Consider the following 20,896-nt stretch of genomic DNA (forward strand, 5'->3'; position numbering starts at 1 on the left):
ATTTTGGGAAAAATTTCAAGAGGTAACACGTCATTTTGGGAAAAATTTCAAGAGGTAACAATATGTGAATGATTAAAGGCTATGCTTATATTTATTTGGCAATTTCAAATGAGAACAGACCCATCTCTCATTCTTCCTAAGTATTGCACTTTCATGTTGTTCAAAATACCCTTTAACTATCCTCAGACATATCCTCCTCGTTCCTACCTCTATGTTATTCTCCAGACCATTTCCACAATCAAACCTTAACATTTCCTTCTACCTACCTATTCCATGAAGTCTCCTTGATTAACTCCTCCCCACAATAATTCTTCCCTTATTTTGTGTTTCCAGAAGATACATATACACAAGTAGTATATAATCACAGAATTATTTTTATATTGCCTTAGATTTTTTTCTCTAGTCCTCTAATATGTTTTGGTATTGTAAGATCCTTGTGGGAAGGGAGAGTGTTGTCTACTTTTGTTATTTCTCAGAGTTATGTGATAGAGGTGATTAATAAATGAAGTTGAGTTGAAAATGACTAAGGCAATAATGTTTCTGCATCCACTTTCTATGTAAGTCATTTGCACTAGTCACTTAATCTTTGTTTGCCTTATTTTTGTCATCTGTAGAATGGAGACAATAATACAACCTACTTCACAGGGTAGTTGTGAAAATCAAATGAGATTACATGTAAAGGACTTTGTAAATCTTAAAAAATACTGATGACAGAATTTTAAAAATTTCACTGAGCACACATTATTCCAAAAATTAAACTGGTCAATCATTTCTTTGCAGAAAAATAGTTGGATCACCAAAAACAGTCATACAAATGATTTATACATTGAAGATAATCACATGTTCTTTTGGATGTTATGTGCATGGGTGAACTTAATTTAGAAAGGGGTATTGAATATTTCCTACCCTTACTTTACCTCAGGGGGCTGGGAATCCCATTGTCCTTTCATTTCTAATATCTGTGACATCTGCTTAAAAATGCATATCCACTGACACAAAAGATAGCCCTAATTTCCCATTATAAAGTAAATGACAAACAATGCTGTTTTGCCAGCTGTTCTACATGCCTAGTAAACTAACATAAAAGCTTTTATTATTAAGTAGTTGTGAAATCCAGCTGGTATATTGCCACCTATAATTGCCCACTTCCAGTTTTTTAAACTAGGTAAGCCCCAGTTGCTACTTTAAACCCTCTTTCCCCAAAAGTGGACCACTGTTTTAGGAATTCCGTTACACGCATACAACTTGCATGTTGAACACTTTTGATGTAAATTGGAAACAAGATGCATAATTAATTAATTCTATCCACCGTATTTAAAAAAACACATTTGGAAACATTTATGTTTTGAAAAGAAAAAACAATCAGGAGTCATTCTCACTTTTTTTCTTTTTTCTTTTTCTTCAATTTTCTATGCAATTGCTACTTGGGGATTATTATATAGAACAGGAATGTAGTCTAGCTTTTCAGCAGTTTGTAGACAACTCTGAATCTAATTAACACCCATTTTATTTTCACATAATTGTTTTAAATATTTACATTCTTGTTTGTTTTTAAGCTTGTAATCTCCTGCCTACAAATGTGCCAGTATGAAGGATGCAACCTAGCCTAGAGGAAAGAACCCTGGATTGACAAGGCCCAGATCCACAGCCCAATTCTTCCTCTTATTTCTATGATCTCTTTTAAAAAACTCTTATCTTATATATTAAAATCAATTTAAGTATCAGTTCCAAGGTAGAAGAGCAGTAAGGGCTAGGCAGTTGGGGTTAAGTGACTTGCCCAGGGTAATATAACTAGAAAGTGTGTGAGGTCAGATTTGAACCCAAACCTCCCATCTCCAGGCCCAGCTCTTCCTCTATGAACCACTTAGCTGCCTGACTTCTGCAATGTTTTCAGACAAGTCATATCATCTCACTGAGCCTCTTTTGTGGTCTACCAAATAATTAATGTAACTGTGTGAACTGTTTTGAATTATAAAGTAGTTTGGACTATTAATAATAATAAACGAATATAGTGCTTTAAAGTTTACAAAACAGTTTTTCATGGACTCTTTCATTTCACAGGTATCCATAGGATAATAGATCATATCCCATTTTATAGGTGTGGAAATTGTATTTTAAAGAGGTTGAGTCTTTGATTCAAAAAATCATTGAAGGCTACAGTCCAACTGCAGAAAAAAAAAAAACACACCACAAAACCATGCTATGCCTTTCTCTTTTAGAAATATGAGCTTTTTGGAGGAACTCCAATTTCAAATTTCTCTAGACAAAGGGGAATATAAACCATTCTCACTTGGGGGAATAGAGTTTTCCAGTAAAAGTAATGAGACAAGTATGGAAAAAACAGGATAGGATGAGTCTGGAAAGGACTTTAAATGTCAAAGCAGTTTATATTTTATCCTAGAAGAAATAAGGAGCTATTAAAGTTTCTTAAGTAGCCAGTGATCTATATTATGTTCTCTGTCCATGCAAAGTGTTTTGTGAACTTTAAAAAGCACACTATGTGTCAGCTATCACTTTTATGATCTGTAATCTCAACTACCTAACAATTCAAAACATCAAGTCAGTTCTTGGTCCATTCACTTCTCATCCTATCCATGTTCTTACATCTGTATTCCAGAAAGGGTCTACCTAACATGATAAGAGGCCTCCCCCAAGGTCTTTATATGTTTTGTGGGTACTAATGCAGGACTAAGGCTATCCATTTGATAACCTTCATTCTGACTACTATAGTTAAATTAATCAATAGAGCTACACTACAGGTATATTGCAAATGACACCCAATGACAGGAATTTTCTATTTCCCACCTCCATGCCATTTAATTAGGCTGTCTCCCTTATCTAGAATGGTCTCCAACCTCACTTCTCCCTCTTGGAACCCCACATGCCCCTCAAGTCTCAGCTCAAACTTAGTCTCCTACATTATTCTTTGTTTAACCCCTATAGGTGTTATTACTTTCCTCAAATTACTGTATATATAGTTCTTATTTACTTACATTAATTTAGATAGACTCTGAGGTCCTTAAGAATCATAATATCATGGATTTAGATCTGTAGGTGACCTTACAGGCCATCTAGTTCAACTCCCTCATTTTATAAGTGAAGAAATGAAGTAACATCTATTTGTTTCAGTCTTTTTAATCTCAAGACTTAACATGGTGATCGTGTCATAGTTAGGATATAATAAATATTTGTTTAAATTCTATTCTGTTTAAATATTTTATAGTTTCAATACTCTTCCTTCTTGGGACAGTTAACATGGTGAGTAGCTGAATACTTAGAGTAAGTTAACTTTAAACGTTCTCAATTTTCTAATCAGGATAAGAGTGAGCAAGAGTGGTGAGTTTTTTACTGAGAGTTTCTTGATGAATTGATTTTTATCCCAAAAGAGTATAGAGCAGATTGAACTTTGGTCTCAGTTCAGACACGCACAGAGTTTCTCTCAAAATCTAGTGGGTCGTGGAGAAGAGCCCCACGACCAAAGATTTCAATGGAGAGTTGAATCAGTGTCTAGTTGCAACTCATATTGCAACCATTTTCTCCCTGTGTGACTCCTGGTCACACTGTCTCTATACAGCTCATCTTCTGGCTTGAGTCAACTACTAATCTCTGCTCTGTGTGTGTGATTATGACTTAAACCCAGTTCTCCATTAATCCACTTTCTTCACAGACATCTTCTCTCTACAATCAATAACTGTATTTTAGGCATTTGGCCTTATTGGAAAAGGAATTTTTTCCTCTCCTATAAAAACATTTAAAAATGGGGCTGAAGCATTCTGGGAAACATAGCCCTTTCCTACCTCAGCCATGCCTGTTATACTTACACTTCAATATTTCATTTAATTTCATGAATGTAGTATTACTTCCATCAAGTCAGTTCTCAGTTACTCACTTCTCACCCTGCCCACATTCTTCCATCTATATTCAAGATAGGGTCTACCTAACATGATAAGAGGCCTTCCCCTAGGTCTTTTTACATTTTGTAAGTACCAGTGCAGACCTCAGGCTGTCCATTTAGTAACCTTCACTCTACCTGTTTTTCCCACCTAATGCCCTCCCCTTCCAAAATAATAACCTTTACTTATTACATTGAGTACTACTTATTACATGAGTCCTCATTGTAAATATGTTTTGGCCTATTTGCACCCAATGGGCATGCATCTTTTTATTGATTTTTGAGTTATTCTCAAGTTTGATTCTTTGAAGATTGTGGTATTTTAAGTTTCAAAGCCAAACAGCATCAGCAGGAAGGTATTTGTGTTTAGATAAAAGAAACATGGGTTTTGTACAGAATAGCTAGTTGTAATTAAAAGCACTGTACAATTTTCCCAAATGTAAACCATTCTGTCCTCTTCATCCTATTTTAATTGTAGGTCCAACTTATTGTCCATCAGGACTGTCTCTCTTAGCTTTGAACTAATGAATGAATGAAAAGTATTTTATTAAGTGCTTACTATATGCCATGAGTTTTAAACACTGTTGATACAAATACAAAATTAAAGGCAGCCCTAGCCCTCCTAGGGACTTATATTTTAGGGGGAAACATCACCTATTAGGGGGTGAAAACTAGTGGGAATATTTTGTTTTGGAAAGCAGAGATGATAAATAGAAGAGAAGCATGGTAGGTGATACAAGAACAGTGGCAGGACAGGGCAAAAATAAATGTAGCCCAGAAACAACTAGGTGGCTCAGTGGATAGAGAGTCAAGCTTGGAGACAGAAGGTTCTAGGTTCTAATCTGGACTCAGACACATCGTAACTGTGTGACCTTGGACAAGTCACTTAACTCCAATTGCTAGGCCTTACTACTCTTCCAAGACTACTCTTCTGTCTTGGAACTAATATTTAGTATCAATTCTAAGACAGAAGATAAGGGTTTAAAAAAAAAGAAAAAAGCCCAGTTACCCCAAAATATCTCCTCTTTAATGATCTAAAAAATGAACTGGACCAAATCTGATTGGAAAATCCAAGAAGAAATCAAAGTGAAACATTTTTCAAAAAAATGTTGGAGTAGAAAGACTGAGATGTTTATAGGCACCAGAAATAGCATCTGGTTAGGAATATACTGACTGAAGCATTCCAGTGCCTAGGGGCTGGAAGAGGAGTGAGATGGTCCACTGAGGTGTAGGGGAAGGAAGAGGTCCCAAGGCCTCCATGAAATAGTGTAGGTTATGGGATAGTTTACCATTTTGTAGCTCTGCTACTCACTACCTAGTTCCAGGTCACAGCTACAAGGAAGACTGAGGAGGTAGATTGCACCTAGGAGGAATTGAGGTCATGGACCCTACCTATTTACTAAGCTAGGAATAAGTTCAGAAACAAACAGTACCTATGTTGATTTGACCAGGAGCAGAGCAGAGACTCTCTAGCTCCAGGCTAGGCTGAAAGCCTGAAGAGGAATAACCAAGATTGGAGTACTAAATAGAAAGAAAGCTTGCAGTTGGATCTCTTTGAACCTGTAGAACTCCCTAGTAGGCTGATAGAGACTGGATCCAGCAATAGTCTATTGGAACTTTTAACCAGTGACAAGCTTATAAGATCTAGGGCAGTGATGGCAAACCTTTTAGAGACCAGGTGCTGTGCCCTGCCCTCTCCCCACCCCTAGACTTTGTACTGTTCCCCTCCTCCCCCAGAGACCAAGTGCCAGATAGGGGAGGTAGAAACGGAGGGGAGTGGTCTAGGTTCTCTGCTCAGGGGAGGGAGGAAGCATTTCCATTGGACTGCTGGGCAGATGGGGCAGGGAGTCATGGTGGAGAGGGGGAAGGAAGCAGCTCCACGGGAGTCCCTCTGCCTTTCTAGTAACTAACTCTGGGAGGTGACAGCACATGTGCCCACAGAGAGGTGCCATCATGGATCCTTGCAGAGCTCACACCTATGAAGACAATGACCAGACTTTGCACCAGGTCACATCACTTTGGGAGCATTGAAAACTTGCAGGTCTCTACTCTGAGCTGTCTTGGGATTCTGGAATAACACAATGCTTAATACCCCCAATAGAGCAGTAGAAGGATGAAGAAGACAGAAGTTCAGCCTAGATATTTATCCTAGAAATGCATAGAACACAAAGTCCCAAGTCAAAAAGTAAGCTGGAAGAATGAGCAAAAAGAATCCCACCATAAAGAGCTATTATGGTGACAGAAGCTCAAGACATAAATCCAGAAAAGAGTAACTCCAAAATATCTTTAAGTTGAAAAAAAAGTCACTTAAAACAAGAATACATTGACAAGAGAGGGTTGGGAGAAGAATGGGAAAATTATCTTGCATAATTCAATTGCTTAAGTAGAAGTCTCACTACAAGGAGCAGGGAGGGGGATAGTGGGAAGGTATGGGTGACATGAACCTCATTTTGAGAGCAGTGGAAGAATTGGCTTGTTTTGAATTGGCTAGATTATGATTCTAGAGCTGGAAAGCATTGGGGACAGGGTAAGTAGAATAGTGAGCAAATAGTCAGGGAGTAAAGTGAAGCTGGTTGAAGTAAAGTTTGGAAGTAGGGGTTGATGGTGGCAAAAAACATTTTGGACAGTAGGGCCCCAGAGGAAGAATTCCAGGGATAAAAGGATTAAATACTCTAAGTCTTGGTTTCTAGTTCAGGCATGGTAGCTTCTAAGGAGATGATTTGGGAATGAAATATACAAAGTCATATACAAATACATATGTATGTATATATGTGTGTGTATACATGTTGATATACTAAAGTACAAACTTTGTGAAATAGCTTTCCTATGTCATTATCAAAGCCTGGATGTTAAATCTTTTTCTTCAATTTAACTTTTTAAAAATGAATTCTCAGGATAATTTTATTGAGGGTTCCCTAGAATATTTCAGATCTCATTGCAATTAGTATATTATCTAGGAACTGTAACACCTAGAGGACTTCACCATTGGAAGGAAATCTCCCTACACATACACAACATGTTTACCTCTGTGAGAGTGTTAGATGCCTTTGCTTCTCACACTTTTCTTGTATTATACTTTGATTAATGTCAATAAGCAAAGGATTATTGAAAAGAATTATCTCTATTCTCACATTAATCAGGGAATCTTACATGATCTTAACGCCTTCATGAGAGACTCCTTTATGGCTACAACATGCTTTTTACCAAATTAAGGCTTATGTGTTATCAACAAATTGATAGGTGTGCATCACCATACACTTTGGGGAGAACAACTCTACTTGGGGCTGAGACAAACCATTTGCACAATCAGGTTCCAGAATAATTTTTAATTCTTATTTTTATTCAGGAGAAGTCTGAAATCTCACAAATCAGGGGAACTTGGCACTTGAAGTTAGCATAAAAAATCTTAAAACTGTCCAACAGTGAGTATAAAAATGCTAGATAAAAATCCCCAGAGCCCCAACCCTTCAGTGAGCAGTGGGCAGCACTCCACTGCACAACTGTATGGATAACCCATCTGGCCTTGGTAGGCAGATTTTTTGTAATAGATGGCAACACGGCTGCAAAGTTTAACAAAATGATTGTGGCCAGAGATCCTTTAAATGGCTTAACAGACTGGAGAAATTTGAACATGAAGTAAATTAGGATATCTGGGATGGGGTGATAGGTACACATACAGAATATTCTCAGTATTCTCAGGCATACCCTAATGTCAAAAGAATTTGGATATTTTTATCCAACTTTAAAGTAAAATTTAGTTGCTTTTGAAAGGAAAAACAGTTTGTATTAATTTTGTTGTTTGATAAAAATAATGTCATCTATGTTTGAGTATTCAATAAATGTTCACCTTAAATTTTAAAAAAATCCAGTTTTCTCAGTTGCAGGGATGGATAGCATTTTTTTGGACATGAGGGGCATAAGATATGAAGATAAAAATCTGGACAGCTGTGGTTGATTGATTTTGATCTTATATGTTTCAAGAAAGCAGCAATTGCTCTCAGAGAGTATGGAGGGTGAAGAAGCCATTTATAATTGGGGGACCCAACTAGGTAAGCACAGGAACAGCTTGCATTCTCAATACATTCCTGTCAACTGTGTGTCTGCAAAGATGTAGTAGAGAATATTTATTCAAATCTGCCTGTTCTCTTCTCAGACTCAGGTATATCCTATGTGTAGTTCATTCTTATAAAGATTTAATAGTGATAGGAAGTAGGGTTACATTTGGTAGTTGTTGGTATCTCCTTGATTGCCGTCTAATCATCCATTCTTATAGTTCTTGTCCTCTAGGAGATAGCTTGTGAAATAATCTTTAATACTTTCATGATTATGGTGGAGGCTTTAGAATAGATCACCTTGGTGTGTTCTTGGTATGGTCTAGTTGTTCTCTACCAAGACTCATGAAACCCCATTTTACAGAAGAGAAAATTGAGAGTCGGAGAGGTTAAGTAACCAGATAACTGAGTTGAACTAGATGATCTCTGAGATCCCTTCTAATTCTGATTTCCTACAAATAGGACTTGTACAAAGTCCCAATCCCAGTCCAATTTATTAGCTCTGTAAACTCTAATTTGCTCAGCAACACAGATAAGGAAGTAGTTTAGCTGGGATTTGAACTTAGGTCATCTGACTCCAAATCCAGAGTTCTTGTGAATATACCTCATTTTAGATCTAATCAAATGGCTGGGGATATTTTACTCTCAGTGAATGTTTAGATTGCTCCCCCCCTTGATTATAAAATTAAACAGCAAATAACATTAACCCGTGATAGTACCACATTAAGCATTATCCACTCAAAAAGCTTTGCTTGAAACAAATGCTGTTGAGAGTATATTCTGCTGATTATGCTGCAAGTTGGTAAGTGGCCTTTCTCAACTTTGTGAAGCTTTTCCATTTTGATTACTCAATGTGGAATCTGATGCTCAGATATGTATCATTTTATAGCCTCCTTATGTCGGGGGAGTTGGCATTAGAAGCAGCCTAGTGTTTTTAATTCAGAATTTCTTATCAAAGAAACCTTAGCATCTTATACTGAAACCCTTGTTTAATAGCATACGCTATTCGTTTCTTATATAGCTGCATGGTATAGTAATAAAATAAATACCACAAAATCACTGATGAGATGAAAATTGAACTCTCCGCTTCTGTGCAGCCATGTAGGTAAAACAGTAATTGGCTTTGATAATAACTTTTGTTCTTACAAACCAAAGTCTAAATGAGAGTCACATTTGATATATCTGCTTGTAATTACTATCAAAAGGAGAGAATATAAAGTTTAGATTGTTTAGTGACTTACAATAGATTGAATAAATAGCCATCTTTTGTTGACCAATCTGAGACATCTCTGTTCCTCTCCCAAAATGATTCCTAAGATTTATCTTACTGTTTATTTTTTTTAAAAGACCCTTCTTCAAAGTGTGTCTTTATTTAATGGAATGATTATTTTTTTAGCCACAATTGCTATTACTATAAAGCCTTATTTTGAAGCCTACCAACTCAATGTAAGCTTACAGAATTTTTCCATATGTGAGGAGGAAATTCAGGGTTTAAATCCATTTTTTAGTGAAATTATATGATGTGGTCATCTTTTTTTTTTAATTTAAGATTCTCTTTAACTTGAATTTGATGTTTTCCTTCAGAGAAATTAAATCAAAGTATCAGAAGAATAAGTCACTCTTTTCCTGAACATAAGTTTTGGTGCCAAAAGAGATTGAATTCTTGGGTATTAATTTCTAAAAGTACTGTGCTGAAAACTCACAGTTAAGTAGCTGGAATTATAGCATTTCATTTCTGCTTGGTTTTCTGGTTGTACATTGATTTTCATTTGAAGAACAACAGTGGCTGATGCTATGCAGCTGTAAAAAGGGGGCAGAAAACAACTATTTTAATTCCAGTTTTGATAATGATTATGTATTTGATCATTTCCTTGCTACAACAGTCCTATAGCCACACTAAGCTGATGGACCATGGCAAAGCTAAGGAACCTGACACACTCCATTGAGCCAATGATCCTGGAATTAAAAAGTTTCTAACAAAGCTTAGACATGATAGATGAAGCCATTACCATCAGTTGTATTCAGGACCCACATTTTAAGAGCATCCTAATTACAGTAACTACATTCAGTCAATATTATATATATTAGCAATTTCCCAATTCTTGATAGTGTAGAAATTATTTTAAAAGTGTAATTAAGAAGGAAAAATATGCCAAGGTATTAATTTCAATAAAAGGCACTCAACTTCAATGAAAATACTGTGAAATAATGCCATGTGTTTGACTTAATACAAAGAAGCAAAGGCATTAGAATTAAGTATGACACTGGTATATATTCGGATTACTGTATATGCCTCAAGCAAAGGAAATGAGATGTTATTCATCTGCAATCCTGAGTTCCTACAAAAGCAGAGTAAAATGGAAATCTGATGAAAACAAATTACTGTTGGTAAAAGAAAGAGAAAGAGGACTGGAGGTAGCTAAATTGCTTGTCTATACAGCATGAGTTCTTCAGATAATTGACCATCCTTTCTTCACTTTGCCTGTGTAGATGTAGGTCATTTATATATCACAGAAATAACTGGATCATGAAATTATCCATGAGTTTTTCATTTGTTTGTTTTTTAGTCCCCTTCAACAATCTCAGATCAACCCCATAGCCAAGAACAATAATTAGTTATAAAGATTTCTTCCTACCTCCAACTCCCACCCCTATAAAAAATTTAAGATTTCAAGCAGTTGATTTGGTGATTAAAATCCCATGCTTTCTGGAGATAGTAGAGACACCTTATTATTTATTATTATTATTATTTAGTTTTACCTAAAATCTGGAACTTCAGAGCTGGAAAGGACCTTGGAAACTACCCAGTCCAATGATCCCAAAAGGGATCCTAATAGGGGTGTGACTTTTTCATTGTTGCTTACTTGTCTAGTGGCAAAGTATGAATTAAAATCCAAGTATCCTAACCTTCAATTCAGGGCTTTGCTGCTATGCAACAAAGCTTCCCTTTATTTTCATGCTTTCTAAAAGTTATCATATTGAATAATTTTGAATGACAGATAAGAATTTATCCTTTAAAAACAAAAGCATTTGCTACTAGTATGTCTTTGGTTGTTTGATGTTGGGCAACGACTCTAAAAGGATAATTAGAATCAGTTAGGATGAATTTTCCAAGTCCAAACTGGGTTTTACCTATAACTGTCCCAAGAGGAAAGTGGCTGCATTAACAGACCAAGAGAGCCCTCTACCTGTCTATATGTAGTATAGGTTTCAATGGCAAACTCCTTGACCTGGAAATCTCAAAATAAATTCAGACTGGGATTTCTTGTCTCCTCCTCCTACTCAATGGTTTCTTGCATTATTCTTGATAATAAAAATGATGTGTGAGATCTCTGTGTTTATATAGAAAGAAACATAAAGGAAGGCTTGGAAAAAAGGTTTCTTTTCTATAAGCATACTAATAAGAAGCTTAAATAAAAGATCAAGCTAAAATCCTATTTCCTTCAAGCATAACATTAAAAATTACTGTTTTTAAAGGACTTTACCTTACTTTGGAGGATGCTTAGTATTGGTGAGCAGCTTAATTCTTACAAAAATATAATTTGAAAATGGAATTATGACATAAAAGTTTCATTGTTTCTTTGTTTCAGATAAAGGCAGGGCTGCATTTTAAAGTCATGCATGATCCTGAACATGCCGACCACAGAGCTGCTTTAAATAAGACCTATGGAATCAGTTTGCCATTTATTAATAAGAGAAAACCAAGACATGTAAGTAATGAGTTGTTTTAATGACCTCTTATTATTTTTCTTTTAAAATGAAAAAGTAAATTACTGGTAATGGAAGAAGTAATGTGCCTTCTTTTCAAATAAGATTTTGATCCTTTTTCTTTTTTAATTTCTCATATCTCTAATTATTGAGATGGTTTTATTTTGTTTGTTAAAATTGGTTGAACAAAAATACAAGATTATTATATTTGCAGATAATTTAGTTTTATATTTTGTTTATTGACATTTCTAAATAGTATAGTTATTTTGAAATGCATACTATAATACCACAGGAAAAAAGATACAATTTAACAACTATGAGAATTAATAGAAAATCTCAAGTATATTATTTCAGTGAGATGTTTGAGTCTAGAAAAATAAAGTAAAAATAATTGCATAAAATGAGATGTAATAATGCAAACATATACATTACATACAAACTCCAAAATCTCATTACAGATAGATGTGAAGAACTAATCTTTTATGTTTTAAATGGATAGTATTAAAAGAATTCCAAGCAGAAAAATATAAGAAAAGGAATTTGTTTAGGTTCTTTCTTGGCTTTTACCTGTGATAATGTATGATTTAGAAATAACTTGCTCTTTGAATTATTTCTTCACCTTTTCAAAAAGGCAAGTGTACTTTTGGGGACAAAAATGAAAAGATGAAAATGAAAAGATGTCAATGATGTTGGTGCACATAGAGAGACATAAGGAAAATGCCCAATTATTATTGGGATCTGCAATAACCATTAAATGATTTAATTTCTATATCCTTTACTAAATAAGCTGATTGACATGATTATTAAAAAATTATTGAGCCAAGTGATATCTCTACATTTTCTTTCTCCAATTTCTATCAAATATTCATTTGTATATATTAATGAAGTAATTCATATTCCTTTTTTCTTCTAAATAAAAAGCAGTATTTTGTTTTGCATTAAACAAGAAAATTTCCTACCAGCAAAAGCATCTCTTAGATTATTCTTTTGAATTTTTAATTCAATCTTTTCTATCATGTAACTTTAAAATCTATTATTTTATGCCTACATTTTGAATAAATATGCCATTTTCTCCTCAAACAGCCAGTCACAGAAATCTGACCTTTGAAAGTCAAGATAGATAGGCTTTTTTCTCTCAATAAGTTTATTGAAGTGTCATTCAGTTAAAAGTGAAGGTTTATCTGCTGTTCCTGAGCCTAAAACCTTTACAATCAAACTCTCATTCTCCTCCCCCCACCTCTTTCATCTCTCTCTTTTCTCCCCCTTTTCCTCTCCTCTCTTCTCCTCTCCTCTCCTTCTATGTCTCTATGCCCATCTGTCTATCTGTCTTTGTTGTTAGTATTACTTCACTAGCTGGGTGCCAGGAATTTACTGTTGACCTAAGGCAGCTGCAATTCACATTCACATATCCAGTTGAGTAATGAAAAAACTATTTTCAAATAAAAACCCTTACCCACTATCTTAGAATCAATGCCATATATTGTTTCCAAGGCAGAAGAATGGTAAAGGCCATGCAATGGGGGTTAAGTGACTGGCTTAGGGTCAAACAGCTAGGAAGTGTCTGAGGCCAGATTTGAACATAGGATGTCCTATCTCCAGGCCTGGCCCTCTTTTGGAGCCACATAACTGCCCCCTGAGTAATGAAATTTCAAGACTGGTACTCCCCAAAACATTTTTGTTTTGGTTTCATAACACTAGATGAATAGGCAGTAGGGGAGTCTGGAAACTGATTTTGCATCCAGAATTGTAAGCCAGATTCTTAGTCAGTTTCTTCATTACAATTTCCAAAGTAAATAGATGCCCCAGATATTACATATGTGTATTTGGAGAACCTTTAAAAGTCTCAATTAACAATGACTCTGGAGAATCTCTCGCATTGGCGCTAATGAATAATTACTAATAGGTATCAAGCCCTCATTCATCTTGAAAAAGGTTTTTCTCATTGTTCATAGACTTTGACCCATGAAATCCATGTGAGAGCACCTTTAGGGTATGTGTGTATGACTGTCTCCTGAATTATTTGCCTGAATTAACTAGTTTATTAATAAGCTGAGGAATAATTTCATTCTAAATGGTTGATTCTATAACTTTATATTGACCCCGTCTCATTTAGTAGTAGTATTTTTCTAAAGATAGTTTCCATGTTGTATTTCTATTAACAGATGAATTGTACAGAAGGTTCTGTACTGAAAGAGAATTTTTGAATATTTGGTTTTAAACAACATAAAAAGCATCTGTGAATGAAGCAGTTGTAAGTTACCATGTATAAAAATGCTTTTTGAAAGCAGTTGCCCAAACTAAGAGGCAATTTATTTAGCACTGTGATATCTAGTTAATTGAAAAAAATCTCAATATTATGGCTAATGGCTTTTTAGAACCATTCTAAAATTTTCAGAGGTGGAATCTCATCCGGTTGTAGAGGGCTTTGTGCTTAGCCATTCCAAGTGAAACTCAGGGCTTAGGAAGCATAATCTTATCTTGGATATTTCTAATAAAGAAAATTAGTGAACGTTAGAGTTCATGCATATCTCTATCTAGTCTCCAAGAATGCAGTGACACATTATGCATTTGGGAGCAACTTAAATTCCTGTGGAAGATTATCTGATGTGATCTTTAAATATTATCAGGGATTTTTGTGCAGATAATGAGTAACAGATATATTTAAACTGTTCAATTCTAGCCATAAGGTAAAATTGCCTTCAGAATTTGCTGTGAACTCGCACACACATATATAATCAGCAAAGTGTCTAGACTAAGGGGGATTGTGTAGGATTTCAAGCCAATCTTATCATTTTAAATAAATAAGTAAAGACCACTCACTTTAAAATATGTGACTTTGCTTAGGTGTTGGATGAAGTGGCATGAGGACAAGAAGTACTGATACTTTTCATTCCCACCCACCCACCAAGTGTAGCTTCAAACTTAGATGTTATAGAAGACAAGTAATAAAGCTCTGCAGAAAATTTGACTTCGATTTATCACCAGAAGCATAAAGGTTTCTTAAAAGACTTGAAACATGTATCTGTTAACATGAATTTTAAAAGAAATATTATGAATGCATAGAAAAACAGAAGAAAAAAACATTGTTTTGAATTGCAGCACAAATAACTCTGATTATAACTGTTATGACCTAGAAAAGAATCATAAAGGCATTTTTCTTTTTGGCAAGATGTGAGTTGCTGTAGAATTATGCCAGTCCTTTGGTCCCACTTTCCAAATAAATAAATATATAATGCAATGTAAACTTAGAATCTTTTACTTATTCATGAGGTTGAATTTAATACTATTATGATTTCTAGTTTTTATGAGTCATATGTTATGCAGTGTTTTTCACTAACTTAGTTGGGTAGCAACTACATCCCACAAATCATGGCTTCATTCTTTACTGGTTCACTTGGGGGGGGTGTCTACTAATCTCTCACTCCATCAGGAAGAGCACATTCATTTCTGAAATGATCAAGTCATGTAAAGCAAGCGATTGTGTTAATTTCAAATGATTATAAGAAGAAGCACCAGAAGTAAGAGAGTGGGGACAGTGGGGAGAGGGGGTAGGGGAGGAACAGGGGCGTTTCAAAACATGATTGTGTTTTAAGCCCATGCATATGGCCACAATTACAGTCACAACATAATTTGGCAACGGTAGCAGAATTAGATTTAAACAAATTGATGTTACACTGCAGTAATTCAGAATGAGCTTGTTGCATTTATAAACCATAACAAGAAGAACAGTGAATTAATAAAGCCTTCTTGTCACTAAAAATAAAAAAGGGAATAATTGCTGAGAATGGAGTTAAGTTAACAGATGACTATAGTCAGCATCCTTTCAGCCCAGATATGGGAATGTGAAGGTCACCCCCATCTCAGATGACAAAGAGGGAACATTTTTGTTGGTAAACAAATTAATCTTTTGAAAGGTCACCATTTGTTTTAAGTTTTTATCCAGTTCTTGTCATCTGGAATCAGAGATTGACTGTCATTTTGCTAGGCAGGGGTGCAGTTGAAGCAGGCAAAGCTGCTTCTGTACATATCAGCATTCCTTGACAAAACTCAGTGCCTGATTGCGATGCTATGGGCGGCTGGTTTACAGCTGTCTCCGGACAAGAATGGAGGCCCACCCCTGAATTCCAATAAGATAGGCCTGCATATTCTGCCTGGTGTAAGCTGGCCCCTTGCCCACAAGTAAAATGTATTGTAGTTCAAGCCAGCAATTATCTCTTTTACTTCCTTCTGTGCCGCTTCTGTGCCTCTTCTGTTTCCCTTTTCAAAAAACAGATGTGGTATTCACCAAAGTTCTGCATCCATTCTTTCTCACACCTGCCATGGCAGAATTTTGACAGAGGTAGAATTTGGGGGAGCCAGCAGTAGACCACCAGCTGTAAGTTCTTTGAGAGATGTTTAAAGGAGAAGTGTTAATTTTTTTCAGGAAATGCAGAGTCAGCAACTCGGAACCCCCTTTTCCAGGAGCATCTATGTGGCAAATTAAATTAGGGGAACAAAAGGAAGTAGCTTTACAGACATTCCGAGATGCTATACGCTGTTTCTTATGGGCAGTCGTTACCCAAGGATTCAAATGGCACATACAGTATCCTTTGAAAAATCATTCTCCCCTCATATTGCCTGTAAAAGCCAAGCTGGCGATCCCTCTCAGAGAGTGACTTATTTTTGTTAAATGCCACACCCAGGACAACATAGTCTTCCAATATACTTTTCATAGACCACATGTAAATAGAAGTTGACTGGGAGACAATGAAAAAAACCACCCAACTCCATAAGGAAGAATTAAAGCAAGCTTCCCATGTGGAGAGTTTCCAGGTTTCTCCAGATTGGTTTGATTCTTGGTTTTTCTCTGGGCTTCAATTTCCTATGCCTGGCTCTACTCCTAACTCAAAGGCTTTCCAGACAAAGAAGGGCCCTCGTTATTTTTTTTTTTCCTTCTCTGAACTCCAAGCCCTTACAGCCTATCCTAGTGTGCTCAAGCTGTTCAAGTTTATAACTGCACTACTACAATCTGAGTCTTGGTTTCTTCTCACAAAGACTTGTTAATAAGATTACATTTTCAGGGGAACAAAGGATTGCTGTATTATTCCTTAGAGGTTTGTAAGCAGGCTTATGCCCTCGAGGGTTGGGCATCCCAGTCCAGACCACTCAACTGGCAATTAATCATATACTTTCTTGTGACATTCCATGTTTTGCTGCCTTTAGTTGATATTTAGTCATTACATGGTCAGGGGAAGTTGAACTCAGTGATCTTCAAAGTCTCTTTCAATTTCTAAATAACTTTTCTTCCTCCAAACATATTGTCATCTTCCAAATAGATTTATCAAATTATTGAGGTCAGGGATCTACTTTTTTTTTTTTAAACCTTTACCCTTCTGTATTGGTTCTAAGGCAGAAGAGTGATAAGGGCTAGGCAACTAGGATTAAATTAATTGCTCAGTGTCAAACAGTTAGTTAGTATCAGGGGTCATATTTGAATCCAAGACTTCCCAGCTCTATCCAATGGGCCACCTAGCTACTCAGCAGGGGCCTATTTTTAAGCTACTTACTATACCCCACAATACCTCACGTGTGTAAGATAAGACCTTACTAAATATTTGTAGATTAACTATTTAATTCTTTTTTCTTTTTCTCCTTTCCTATAGTCTCAGCATTAAAGTAAAAACATTGAATAGCCTCTGGTAGCAACAGCAGTGGGATGGGGATAAAGGCTGGGATTGCGCTTTCATTCCCATAGGGAGATCCTAGGTGAGGAAACTCTCTCTACCCAAAGAGGCCAGCATCTTCCCCAAGGAATTTAGAGCCTGAAAAATGCCTAGAGCAGCAGAGTTCTGTGGCTGGCTATCTGTACCACAAGCAGATTAAAATATAATTGAGAAATAGTTAACAAAATAAATAAAAATAAAATAGGACATAGATAATGCTACTATGTGTTTTTCTAAGTTAATGTGTCCACAGAGATCCTTATGTAGGGTTAATAGCCCTGTTTCTATTTGAGAGTGACAGCCCTAATAGAGAGCATTGAAAAATTCAGTGACTTTTCCAGGGCTGTTCAACCATTATTATGTGTCAGAGGTATAACTTGAACCCCAAGTCTTCCTGCTTTTAAAGCCAGCTTTTTCTTCATTGCACCTTTTATAGATATGGTATACATGTGCAGAGAGAGAGAGAGAGAGAGAGAGAGAGAGAGAGAGAGAGAGAGAGAGAGAGAGAGAGAAGTATGTTATTTCATAAGTTGGGAAAAAACGAAACCCTGGAGACACGTGGTTGACCTCTGCTTCTGAACTCTGATTCCCATTCTTCTGTTGTCATTCAGCCATTCCAGTCTTGTCTGACCCTTTGTAACCCCATTTGGGGTTTTCTTGGCAAAGATACTGGGGTGATTTGCCATTTCCTTCTCTGGTTCATTTGACAGATGAGGAAACTGAGGCAAATGGAGTTAAGTGACTTATTCAGAGTTACACAGATAATTTGTGTCTGAGATGAGATGGGAACTTAGGGTCTTCCAGTGCTGTGTCCACTGTGCACCTAGCTGCCTCCAGATTCCTCTACTAATAACTCACATGACCTTGAATGACACTTCATTTCTCTGGGTCTTAGTTTCCTCATATGAAAATGCCTAGATGATTTTTTTAGTCCTGGATTTATACTCAAGACCTTTACTGGCTCTGAAACTGCATGATTCCAGATAAAAATCAAAACCTTTTGAAAATAAGTTGACATATTGGTTGTACCGACTACCTCCAACAACATTCATTTCAGAACAAGTAGAGTAGTCATCATACCAACTGCAGTTCTGAGGTGGGACATGGGTTGGCAGAGAGAGTTCTGGATTTGGTGTCAGAGAATCAGCCTTTGCTTCTTATTACCTGTGTTATATATTAAGAAAGTCACTGTGTCAAAAATTCAGCTTCTTTATCTGTAAAGTGGACTAGATCATTTCTGAGAACCTTCCTAGTTCTAAAACCCACTCTCCCATAAAGATTAATTTATTATCTTATGATGAACTGGATTGGCTATAAGGTTGATCTAAAACTAGATTGGCTATAAGGTTTATCTGAGCCACTTGGTAAGGAAATTGAAAAAATAGGCAATGACCCCCAAGGTAACCCTTCAAGATGGCCCAAGGAAGCAAAAATGGCAAAACTTGCTAAGGAAAATAGTGGGGTAGGGCAGAAGCACTTCCCATGGAGCTGAGTATGCATTGCAGCCCCTATCAGTAGTAGTGTTACTAACGATGGCAGAACCATGCCTCCACTGTGGTTTCTCACCTTGCATTTTGGCTATGGTTGAAGATAATCCATGATTAAAACAAAAAAGCTATCCTCTTAAGTAAAATGTAAAAGGAGAGAACACAAATTCCACCTCTATATTTTCATCTTTAGGTGTATAAATTTGGACTCTGACACCTCTACCTTGGGTTTCCAGCAAAGGAGGAGAGGAGATATCTCACACACTCGTCCTTAGTGGCCATGGTGGCTACAAGTTGTTGGCAGTGAGAATACATGTTTAATATAAGTGAATTTGAGATTGTCCCTTGAGTCCTTGGCTGCTTCTTCTATGTTCTGCATTTTTCCCTGAGCCTAGGCCACTGAACAATGATCCTGAGAATTCAGGATTTTTAACCCTAGTAGTAACCTGGGGTTGTAATTTCAGAGGTTGAGAGTTTCCAAATTGGTGTCAGCTGCCCAGCAGGGAGTGATCCATATGATGACACCATTTTTTCAGAGGAGAAGATTACTATCTTCAAGAATCAGTAGTTGAGGGGCAGCCAGGTGGCTCAGTGTATAGGAAGCCCAACCTGGACAGGAGGTCTTGAATTCAAATCTACCTGCAAACACTTCCTTTGTGACCCCTGACAAGTCACTTAACTCCATTTGACTATCTAGCCCTTAAAGCCTTTCTACCTTGGAACTGATTGATTCTAAGATAGAAGGTAAGGATTAAAAAAAAAACAATTCAGCAACAGAAAGAACAAAGAAAGCCCAAGTCAAGCCCTGGCTTGTGGGGGGACTTGGGCTTTGTACAAAGAGCACATGTCAGAGAGGAGGATGAAATATCTGTTTAGCAGTTCCACAAAGTGCCTTTACCTTTCCAGAGAGTATTATTGAGGTGATGGATGGGTCCTTGGGTAAACAGTTCTCCTTATTCTGACCACGTGGTTCTGCATTAGTTCATATATCTTTCAAAATTTCATTGATGGGAATCTACTGAGTGCATAGTGCCACACTCCTTTTCCATCAACTCCATCATGTCCAAAAGGACAGTCATCATGGACTCATATTCTAGCGTTTATGGTTCCCGAGTAACAAAGTGACAAGTTTTCAGCTTTGTTGGCAGTGCTGATTAAAATATGACTTACTGAACCTCAGTTGTTGTTTTTTTTATTATTAATATTTTTTAAATAAAAACCCTTACCTTACCTTCCGTCTTGGAGTCAATACTGTGTATTGGCTCCAAGGCAGAAGAGTGGTAAGGGCTAGGCAATGGGGGTCAAGTGACTTGCCCAGGGTCACACAGCTAGGAAGTGGCTGAGGCCACATTTGAACCTAGGACCTCCCGTCTCTAGGCCTGGTTCTCAATCCACTGAGCTACCCAGCTGCCCCCCTGAACCTCAGTTGTAAAAGAAAAGAAATCCTCCTCCAAATAATGTGTAGTGTCTTTTGTTGAGAGGAACAACAACCTACTCAAAAGAATCTCAAACTCAACATTAACGTGGCAAAGGCTATTTTATTTAATCCTCACGAGAATGGGTACTCATGAGCCAATGTTACAGCAAACAAGTACAAGGAATGGGAGCAGGCTGGATCCCTTTTATCCTAGACCCTAATGTGAATCAAAAGTTCACCTTGAGGGTTACTAAGCATTATAATCTAGTCAGAAGAACCAGGTGATTGGAATGCAATTTACAACTGCAATCATGGGTTTAAACCAATCAAAATAAAGCAATTTCACTCTTAAAGGTCTAACCTATCATGCGTTCCTCCTCATGTCCTGCTGAGGAGGATGTGGAGGGAAAAGTAACTTAAGCTAGGAACATGAAACTTAGTTCAATTTTTTTTTCCTTTTATTTTTATTACATTATATAGGTTTATGAAAGAAGTCCACCATCTTGTCAGGACCTGTTCCTCACATTTGTGATGCCTTTCAGTATTTCAAAAGAAGGAAACAAAATTGCTTTACCAAGAAAATTCAATAGTAGAATAAGAATAAATAGAATAGCTATTTCTATTACTTCCTCTATGAA

The 20,896-nt window shown here is 36.5% G+C and overlaps 1 protein-coding gene across 7 annotated transcripts in view; it reads left to right on the forward strand.

The window, feature by feature from the left end:
• The window catches only part of IQCH (IQ motif containing H), a 359,480-nt gene that overhangs the window by 114,548 nt on the left and 224,036 nt on the right, over positions 1–20,896 (forward strand). For 6 of the 7 annotated variants that reach the window (XM_007479608.3, XM_056808700.1, XM_007479609.3 and 3 more), the window contains one exon: positions 11,535–11,654. In XM_007479608.3, the coding sequence (XP_007479670.2) occupies positions 11,535–11,654 (120 nt within the window). Of the gene's footprint in view, positions 1–7,631; positions 7,942–11,534; positions 11,655–20,896 lie in introns of those variants that run through there. The other variant, XM_016427399.2, reaches the window with a different exon arrangement.

The sequence above is a fragment of the Monodelphis domestica genome, chromosome 1, assembly GCF_027887165.1.
Source record: "Monodelphis domestica isolate mMonDom1 chromosome 1, mMonDom1.pri, whole genome shotgun sequence".
In the NCBI taxonomy this organism is placed as follows: Eukaryota; Metazoa; Chordata; class Mammalia; order Didelphimorphia; family Didelphidae; genus Monodelphis; species Monodelphis domestica.